Source organism: Dendrobium catenatum, unplaced genomic scaffold (genome assembly GCF_001605985.2).
Source record: "Dendrobium catenatum unplaced genomic scaffold, ASM160598v2 fragScaff_scaffold_113, whole genome shotgun sequence".
Classification (NCBI taxonomy): Eukaryota; Viridiplantae; Streptophyta; class Magnoliopsida; order Asparagales; family Orchidaceae; genus Dendrobium; species Dendrobium catenatum.
In genome coordinates, this window is record NW_021318575.1 from 394197 (window position 1) to 404905 (window position 10709).

Genomic DNA, 10709 nt, shown 5'->3' on the forward strand with positions numbered 1-10709 from the left:
TAGCCATACGTGAGCAAGTTCAGGCGCGAGCATGTGCGGGCAAATGGGACAAGAGCGAGAGAGGCGGAGAGAGAGAGTGGGCAAGGAGAGGGCGAGAGCATGGTGCGGGCATGGGTCAGGGTGCGAACTCGAGCACTAGAAGGTTCGTTGAGAAGTGCAGGCTCGAGCACGTGATGGTACAGCCAAGCAAGAGTGAGGAATCGCTGCAGGCCAGGGGTGACCTGAGTTGTTTTCAGGTTGATTTTGAGTTTTTGAGTAAAGCCGAACCCGACCAGATTTTAAAAACAGGTCAAAAAATGAAACCTGAACTTGACCCGTCCGACAAATGGGTTTACTCGAACCTAAAATTTTTTTATTTAGGTCCAGGTCAGGTCACGTATTGACACCCCTAGTGTTAAGGTCATTAAATTCATAACATGATAGCTCTATTTCATCTTAAACCATTATTCATTACAACATGACCTCTATTATTTACAATAGTAGCCCTAACTATTATGAACAATCTAGCCCTAATAGCACTGAAATAATAAAAAAATATGCCACCACAAATTAAAAAAATATATATATGCCCACCACAAACAAAAAAACAAAGGGGGATTTACATGCATAGCACTCAAAACTTCATTTACATATTTAACATCTAAACATCATTACTTACTCAAATACGTCTTAAAAATTCAAATAACAACAAATAAACTACTTAACCTCTTAAAATATTACATATTGCCCATATTCCATTGCAACTTCGTCTTCGTATGTTGTTGACCCCATCATCAGCTTTGCACGCCATCTTTGTTGCACTGATACAGATACGGCAACACAGATACGACACAATACGGATACGGGACACGCTAATTCTTAAAAATAAAGGAAACGGGTACAATGCGGACAAGTCATTGTAATTTATAAATCATACATAAAAATTAAAAAAGCAATCAAAGCATAATATTTGAAATGACAAAAAAAATAAAAGCAACATCATTTGTAGCCATATAGCTTATAATATCAAAAATGAAAGCAACATCATTTGTACCTCATATTGTCAGTTAATTTGTTCATTAAGGAGACCAAGAGCATGGGGTATAGTTCAACACCTTGCGCATTAAATCATCTCAAATCTAAATATCGCAACATCTTCTCAATATCATGAATAAAGCAATGGACTAGGCAAGTCATAACCGAAAATACCTTCATGAAAAAAAAGAGGCGAAATCCTTGTTTCTCTTGACCTCAAAAGTGATCAAATGGCATAATGAAATTACTTTTTTTTTTTTTTTGCTTTTTAATTTTTTAAAGAAAAACAAAGCACAATGGAGAAAAAAGAAGAAAGGAAGAGAAGAAAAAGAAGAAGAAATGGAGGATATGACAAGGAAGAAAAAGAAGAAGAAGAGGAAGAAGAGAAAGATGGAGGAGACAAGGAAGAAGAAGAGGAAGTGGGGGAAGAAGAGGAAGAAAGAAAGAAAGAAAGAAAGAAATTTCACCTTGAGAGCAAGGAAGGGTGAGGGCTTGGCTTCGGATGTTGTCCGCGCACGAGCGAGACGATGAGAAAGGTTTGATCTGGAGCTTCTCACATGCGAGGAGCTGACCTCATGCTGTTAGGTTGACCAAAGAAGGAGACGGACTTCGACTTTGGGGTCAGAAGGGAGGCACTACGAGAGACGAAGCTTCCGTCTCTGTGTCATGTGAACCAGGGGAAGACATGAGGACTTTTGGACCACGAGTGTCTCGCGAACAAAGAAGAACAAGAGGAAGGAGGTTGTCTTCTCCAGGTCACGTTGGATAAACGAAGGTGGGGGATGGGAGATCGGTAAGTAGGGGCTTTAGCTAGGGCTTCGTCTGGGTCAGCTCTTGTGCGAATTCAAGGCAAGGGAGGAGAGGGTTGTAATGCGGGACCCCAAAAGGTAAAATGAAATGCCCTAACTCACAAGCGCGGTAATATTACGGGCTTCAATGGTTCAAGCGTCACATTTTTTTATTTTTAATTAGGATAAGCGTATCTAATAGGCGTGTCTTTTTTTTTAATTTAATATTTTTTTAATCAGATACGTCATTGCCGTATCCGACATGTATTAGTGTCGTATCGAAAGGGTATCCGTGTCTGACACGAATAAGATACATCACACCTTCATAAACAGGTGTATCAATGCAACATAGCACGACATCGATTCCATCACAAGCAAAATCCCTTCGCGTCCTCCATTAAAATCCCATCATGGCATCCACATTCCCCTCCCCAACGAGATCTCCATAGAGACCTTTTGTCTCCAGCTCATTGCAACCTTTGTCGTGCACTAGGGTTTCACCTTTAAAGGAGTTAAGTGTGATATATCATGTAAATAGTGAAATTAAGGTGTTAAATATATAAATGGTAAAGTTTTAAATACTATATATGTAATACCCAATAAATAAAATGACAAAAAAAAAAGAATAACAAAGACATAAGACACTAAATAGACATCAACAAAGGCCCAACATTCATATATGGAAGTAGACATCTCACATTTAGTCCCCCAATAAACAAAATGACAAAAAAGGAAAACAAAAACATATAACACACTAAATAGATGTCAACAAAGGTTCAACAATATAAATTGATAGACGAAAGTAGGCATCTCACACATCAACAATTCTATCGATCTAGCTTAATACATAATTAATACAAAAAGAGATGGCAAATAGTCCACCTATTTCGATAGATAAAAGATCTGAGAGATTTAATAAGCCTATCAAATAGTCCTACCCAAGATAAAATGATTCTAATTTGCAAATATCACTGTCACAACATTTCACATTAAAACACAAAAGGCCAAAAAAATATGTTCCTATACAATCCAAGAACAAATATAATAGGCTAAACTAATGTAAAAAAGTGCAGAGAAATCACAAAACTATCGAATGTAAGCCACTTCCCAAATTATTTGTCCAACATGTGCTTAAAGAAGCAACATCTTATGTTGCATGCCTTCTTTGTTCTTTTAATTAGAAAACATGAAAAAAAAAAAAACAGAATGCTTCAACAATTGAGTAGAATGTTATTACCAGAAGTTTAAATTAACAGTAAAAATGGAAGAAAACAAGCATGAAGCATGACACTAAAAATGGAAAATTATTTCAACAAAAAAAACATAAATAGTGATGTTTCATGAAAGAGTCATTGTAATGTATTTGCAATATTCTATCAACTTAACATTCCAACGCATTAAGGAAAGTTTGTTAAACTTTTTATATTTCATTAACTAATACATTCTAATCAACTTCAGCAATATGCAAGATGACCAAGACGCATCAAATTGCCGTTTAAGATAAGCATTTGTAGCAAACAAATTTACCTCAGTAAAATGAACGCCCTTGTAGCTTGTCAAAAGAAAACTTTGACGCATAAAAAACAAATGATGATTAATGGATGATTATGTCCCTCTCAAGCTATAGTATCCACATCAACAATACAACAACAACAACAACAATCCTTTATCCCACTATGTGCGGTTAGCTACATGAATCCTTTTTCTCCATTGTGCCCTATTAAGAGTCAAAATCTCATCTAAATCTAATAAAGAAATGTCATTTCTACTATTTTTTAACCAAGTCTTTTTAGGTCTACCTCTAACTTTCTTAACATAAGTCAAATCTAATACATCTACTTTCCTAACCGAGCCATCTGAAGGCTGCCATTTTATGTGACCATACCATCTAAGGCAACTCTCTCTAATACCACTAGAGCTACTCCAACCTTTTCACGTATATGCTTATTTCATATCATATCTCTAAAAGTAAAGCCACTCATCCACCTGAGCATCCTCATCTCTGCAACACTTAACTTAATATTATGCTTCTCTTTTAATGGCTAACATTCTACACCATAAAGCATTGCAAGTCTCACTACCAACTTAATAGAATTTTCCATTGAAGTTTGAGAGGGACTTTTCTATCACACAAAAAGCCCGATACATTCCTCCACTTCAAACATCCAACTTGAATTCTACTAAAAATAGTCCCATCTATTTCACCATCACTCAGAACAATAAACCCGAGATATCAAAAATGTGTACTCTTATTAATGACTTAATTGCCCAAAGACAATCCCCCTACTAGATCTATTATTACTAAAATTACACTCCATGTATTCAATTTTAGATCTACCAAAGCGAAATCCTTTATACTCTAAGGTTGAACTTCATAATTCAAGTTTACCTTCAACTATCTCTCTAGTCTTATCAACAAGAAGAAAATCATCAACAAAAAGCATACACCAAGGTACAACCTCTTGCAAATGTCTAGTGAGAACATCCATAACTAAAGCAAAATGATATGAGCTTAAAGCTGATCCTTAATGTAATCCAACTGAAATAAGAAAATGCTTGGTCAAACTGCCTTGTGTTTGAACACAAATAATAGCTCCTGCATATAAATCCTTAATGACTTGAACGTAAGCATTATTAACCCCTTTCATATATAGAACTCTCCATAGCATTTCTCAAGGAACTTTATCATATGCTTTCTCTAAATCAATAAAAATCATATGTAGATCCTCCTTATTCTCTCTATACTTCTACATCAAACCTCTCAATAAATGTTTAGCTTTGTGTATCACCTTTATTCTTAAAAATAGGAATCAACACCCTCATTCTCCACTCATCTAGCATTTTTCAAGCTTCAAAATAATATCAAAAAGTTTAGTAAGCCAAGAAATTCCTTCATTTTCTAAGCATTTCCACACCACTATTAGAACATCATCAAGTCCAACAGCTTTTCCACACTTCATTTTCTTTAAAGCCTCTTTAACTTTGACTTTACTAATATGCTGATAAAAACAAAAATCCTTATCATGGTTTAAAATTGCGCAACCTTTATCAAGGCGCCGATAAATCTTTATCAAGGCGCCGATAAATCTTTATCAAGGCGCGCCTCAGTGCAATTTCGCTCGTTTACGCGTCAAGGCCTACAATTTGATAATGAAATTTGAGGTGTACAGGATTCCTCAATGGAACTGAGACGCCTTGCCTCATTTATTCGAGGCATTCGCCTCTTGACATTAAAAAAAAACTAAACCTAATATTTATTTTGTTGGTTAAACTTTGACCGTGTCATACCTAGCCTCACCTCTTCGCATCTCGTAAGCTTGTGTTTCTTCTCCTTCGCGTGGCAGCTCATCTTCGACCTCATCCACAACTTTACTGTCCTCGACGACTCGACCGCGACTATTGCAGCCTCACCTGCACCCTCAACCGCGACTTCCTTCCTCTTCTTCTTATTTCTTCTGCGTGTGGCTCGTTGACTCGTTAGGTCCGCCTCGATTATGTGAGTTCTTATGTGATATGCCATTGCTATTTATTTTTAGAATTATATGTTAATGAAAAGAATATGGTGATTTGGGAAAGATAGAATTTGAGTTGAACTATATTTCATGTTGTCTTATTATTGGGATATTTTGATTTCACTTCATATCTTGTGTCTTTTTATGTTTTACACTATTTACGCATTAGTATATAAAAAATTTATCATTTTATTTTAACACAATCTTTTGATTTTGAGGCTTACGCCTTAAAACGCCTTGAGGCTTACGCCTCGCCTCACGAACAAAAAATGCCTCAATACCCGATTACGCAATTTTAAACATTGATCTTTATTTTCATTTAGAGTACTAAGGTCAGTAAAGTCAATCGCATTCTCACAATCTTCATTGAAAAGTTTAGCAAAGTATCTCATACACCTTTGTTGAATATCTTATTCTAACAAAAGCACTTTTTTATCTTCATCCTTAATACACTTAACTTAAACTAAATCCTTACTACTCCTATCTCTTTGTTTAGTATCCACATGAACAATAGAAAACTAAAATTCAAACAAATTGCTTATTGTATTGTTAAATAATGGAAATTAAACTAAACACAAAAATCGCCTAAATTTAGTACCATGATTAAATAAGCATATTATGAGTTCAATAGTCATAGCATGAGTGAAGGTAATCCCATAAAACATTTAGTTTACGAGATTGGCTAGGCCTGCTAATGTTGTAGATGATCATGAATAATAGTAAAAAACAGTATCAGAAAATACAAGATCAGGATAGCTATACAATGTTGTTACTAACAATAGGTCAAATGCTGTGAACTCGGATAAACAATTTCATTACCAACATTCAATGTGAAGACATTCAAAAAGAAATTGATACTCAAAGATAATGGACAAGAGTGACAAGCATAAACGGGCTTTGTATACATCCCGTTATGAAACAAAGAAACAAAGCATGTTCACTGTCCTTGACTAAGATAATAGAAAATCCATATAGAAGTACAAAAAGCATCACATTTGTCAGAATATATAGATGCATCATCTAGTTACAAGATAAGTTAAATATAAATTGAAGTCCAATAGCAAGACCAAATGTATTTTAATCAAGCTATAAGTACGTAAGATGACTAAGATTAAATTGCAATCACGGTACTTGACATTTGACATGATACCCAAACCTCAACTAAATCAAATTAATTTTAATAAAAAAAATAACAGCAGAGACAAAACGCTATTTTAAAGTAAAAGCGACTAAAACTACTTAAAATTTATCATCAATGGAAATTTGACAATGCAATAACATGATTATTCTAGCAGTTATGAAAAAATCAAAATAAAGAAGCTATTTTCTATTCAAACAACCCTCCAATAAAGAGTTATCAGGCAAAGATAACCAAAGATCTAGAAGTTCAAGAAAATAAACACTATATTTTTTCCGCAACATGGAACATATGCTAGAACTATAGTCTATTGAACTTCAGAATCTTTTACCTGTTTATCGAATGAATCTATGAGGAACTATCCACTTGGAAGTACTTAACTGTATTAGGGTAATTAATTTTAATTGCCTTGAAGTATATACACCATACATAAAAAAATTTAAAATTGAAAATAAATAGAGAGAGAGGGAGAGAGAGGGAGAGCAAGCACCATTAATATTTTATACAACAGTAACACACAATATATCATAACATATGCAAAACAAGGGACAGAAACTAAGGAGGTAAATGGAAAAAGAGGTAGACAAGTAACATTGTCTTAAATCAAACTCAAAGCACATTCAGAAAAATTTAATGCAAGCAAAATGTACAAAATAAATTGCTTTGGAAATATGGAACGGAAATCAGTGTGAAAAAATAATTCTTGTTCGTGAGATCATATAATGAAAATAAAAGACAGTAACAACAATGCACCGAAATTCTGATTATAATAGATGTGCCCAAAATAATTGAATGAGTTATTCACTATTTAAGAGAGCTAGTAAAAATGAAAGCTGGATATTTTGTGACATATAAGGAAATGCATAAAACAAAAAAATTTAAACCCAAAAAGCTCATGGCATCTCATGCAGCAATAAGGCCGTGCTTATCTTCTGCATTGGTTCTCAATTCAATTGCCAGGAAAAGAAAGGTTTTCGTGAAAGGTTGCTTTACATAACTTTCATTGGAAAGTTCAAGCAAAGTGTGCGAACATGATTTTAAAGACAAACACTAAGTTGTCGCATCCACTTCCATCCACTTCCAAGAGAGAATGACAAAAGCCAAAGAAAAAATAACAAGTAAAATACTAAAATACGGCAAAATAAGAGCTCAGGCAAATTTAAGAGCCCTGACGAAAGAAGAGTTCATCAGAGAAGATATTCAAACATGCAGAAGTATTGAAAACTTCATCTTGTTAACATTACCTGTTTTCCATAACATGTACAAAATGGTAGAGCACTATGTCAAATCAGTGAGGAAATTCTCCATCTACAAGTTTACAAATGAACTAAACTAATTCATCTTATAGCTTTAAAGGACAAACACAAAGAATGCACATCAAAAAACAGTTAAGAGATGATGAGCATTATAACAATGAAGAACAAGCAGATGATTTAAGAATTGATATCAACAATCAAACTCAAAGTATATGAAATATACAAAAATCAGGTGATAAGTACAATTCTGGCACAAGAATTCAGCATGAAAGAAATGATTCTTGGATACATCATACAGTACAAATAATGACCAGGAAAAAACATTGCCTCAAACATTGTGAGATCTCAATTGGCGGGCAACTAATTCAATAAATCATTTATTCGAACAGCAGAAGATTCTAAAATATACATAAAGACTACAAACGTACAGGAAAAAAAAAAAAAAGAGATTCAATCCTGCAAAAGTGCCTAAAGAATAAGATGTAGCAGACCCTCTCATCTCCAGCACTGGTTCTCACTTCAATGGCTAAATAAAGGAAGGCCTATGTGACAGTTTGCATTAATATACCTTGGGTTGCCTAGTTCAAGTAAAATTGGTTATGTAAATATAATAAATAATGAAAAAAACTACGTTATTGTTGCCAATTCTAGGAGAAAATTAAAAGCTTATAACCAAAGGCAAAATCAACAGCTAAAATATGCAATGAAACCAATACAAGTTTAACAAGTTTTTAGCATAAAGGTACAATACTTAGTTATCAGATTGTAATGAAGGAAAGAAAAACTTCCTCTTTCCTCTCATAGGTGATGAGAATTGTTGCTTCCATGAAATAATCTCCTGAAAGTAGGAGCAAAGAAATTCCTTCCTCCAATAAATCCTATCCTCTTCCAATGTCCTGATCTACCGCTGCTGCTAGATGGAACATCCATTGTGGAAAAAGGATCTATCAAAACTGGAATCTCCTCTATAACATTATCCATCATGCCACTCTCACTCATGCATGCCTCCTGCAGCTCAATCTGATTGATGTTGTCTAAATTCACTGCCAATGACCCTCTGGTAGCCATCAACCAATCAGCTACATGTGGAGTAACAGCCCTGCATTTCTTCACTTTTACCTTCACTAAATTAGGGCAGCCATCAGCCAGGGCTTCCATCCCTTGATCGGAAACAGGGCAACCCTTAATGCAAAGCTTCTTCAAAGCCATGCATTTGGCAGCAATGCAAGAGATCTCCTTATCCCCAAAAGTCTCACTTCCACAAAGAGCCAATCTTTCCAAATTTCTACAATTGCTTCCTAAAAGTCCGAGGCTCAGGGATGTGGGATTAACCCCAATCAAAACCAGTTCCTGAAGGTTAGGGCATCGTTTAGCAACGGCCATAAGGCCTTCATCACCAATCCTATTTGTCTTCCAACCATCGATATGTATCTTCCTCAGAAGTCTGCATTTCTCGGTAAAAGCAATTAGTCCAGCGTCAGTGCACTCTGGCGTTTTCACGAGATGAAGCACCTCGAGATCAGTACAGGATGCAAGAGCAAAGAGACCGCGATCGCTAACCTGCAGCTTCTCCAGATGAACCTCCACAAGTCCTGTCACCTTCTCTGCAACCTCTTCAAGGAGGCAATCCCACTCGCCAGCGCACCGGAAAAGCTTAAGCGTTCGGAGATTTGGCGAGCTAGCAATGACCGGGCCGAAGCACTGGCCGTTGTAGAGCTCCTTGAGGCAAATAGACCTGAGAGAAGAGGAAGAAACAACAATATTGCCGCCCACACCGGCTGCCTCGTTCAGCCCCCGGAGGCGCTTAATGGATAGTTCTTCCAACAGGAGACATCCACGCAGAACGGCCTCGACACCACGAGCACCAAAGTTACAAGATCCGCAAGAGAGCTTACGGAGATTAGGGCAATGTTTCGCTAACACGTACATCCCAGCCTCCGTTAGCTCGCGGCAAGCCCGCAGCTTCAAGCGCGTGAGATTAGGGCAACGCTGAGCAATGAGACCGAGCGCCTCATCGCCTATGCTATCAGCGCGGCGATCGCACTTGAGCGCCAGCTTCGATACCGCATCAAAGCGCGCAAAGAGAGAAGGAACGGCATCTAGAAGCGCAGCTCGAGCGTCGATGGACAGGCGATGACGGTTCTGACCCTCGACCGCGAGCCATCGCCAACACACGAGGGAGCACCGCTTCCGGTCGCTGGACCCAAGTACCTGAAATATTAAGGCGAGAACCTCGTCCGGAAGTTCGGCAGTGTGATCACGAGCCGCGTCGCCGGAGAGATAGACGTCGGAATCGGAATCTTCGGAATTCATCACGAAAGACGTACAGCTCCGGGAGCGACGTGCAGCAGCAGCAGATGGCTGTCGCGAGGGAGATGAAATAGTCTGACCCATCGATACCAGCGGCGACGCGATCTTCCTATCTAGCTCCGGCGAACGCAACGGCGGAGATTCTTCCCATCAATCGCATCGATGGTCTTAGTACGCCGGAAAGACAACTGCAGTCCTGCGATGATGAGATGTTCAAGAACGGACGTCAAATGGAGATTAAATTCACTTCATTTTCTTATCGTTTTATTTTTATTATAATATTATCTGATATCATTACATTTTCTTTATTTCATTTTCTCTGAGGCTGTTCAATTTATCACGATATAGGGATTCAACGGTGGTGATGGGATCCTGGACGGATGACGGAGAGAAGGAAGCCGTCAACGTAAGCAAATAGGTTTCGTCCTGCCATGAGAAAACGGCCGGTTTGACGCGGTAGACGCCAACGAGGGCGAGATATTACGGTTCCAAGTCCAACTAATATCTGGGGCCCGCCGTGTGGGTCCTCAAGATGAATGAATCGAGGAGCCATCAAACGATCTCAGCCGTTGGATTTAGAAGGACCATTAATAGAGCACGGGATGGCGGTGTGAAGGGGAGACCGTGATCATACGGTTGTGAGGGGTTGTCAGCTGGATTTAAACGGTGGTTACTTTGGTTAATTAATTAA

General features: G+C 37.5%; 1 protein-coding gene across 1 annotated transcript; it reads right to left on the minus strand.

Moving 5' to 3' along the window:
• Positions 1 to 8361: 8361 nt before the first annotated feature.
• LOC110104948 (F-box protein At1g47056) lies at positions 8362 to 10250 on the minus strand. The gene has a single exon (XM_020834260.2). The coding sequence runs from the start codon at positions 10100 to 10102 to the stop codon at positions 8507 to 8509; it is 1596 nt and encodes a 531-aa protein (XP_020689919.1). The 5' UTR covers positions 10103 to 10250; the 3' UTR covers positions 8362 to 8506.
• Positions 10251 to 10709: the final 459 nt, after the last annotated feature.

Bases quoted from the DNA above. Each gene is read 5' to 3' on its own strand.
- LOC110104948 (XM_020834260.2), bottom strand. From the start codon at position 10,102: ATGGGTCAGACTATTTCATCTCCCTCGCGACAGCCATCTGCTGCTGCT.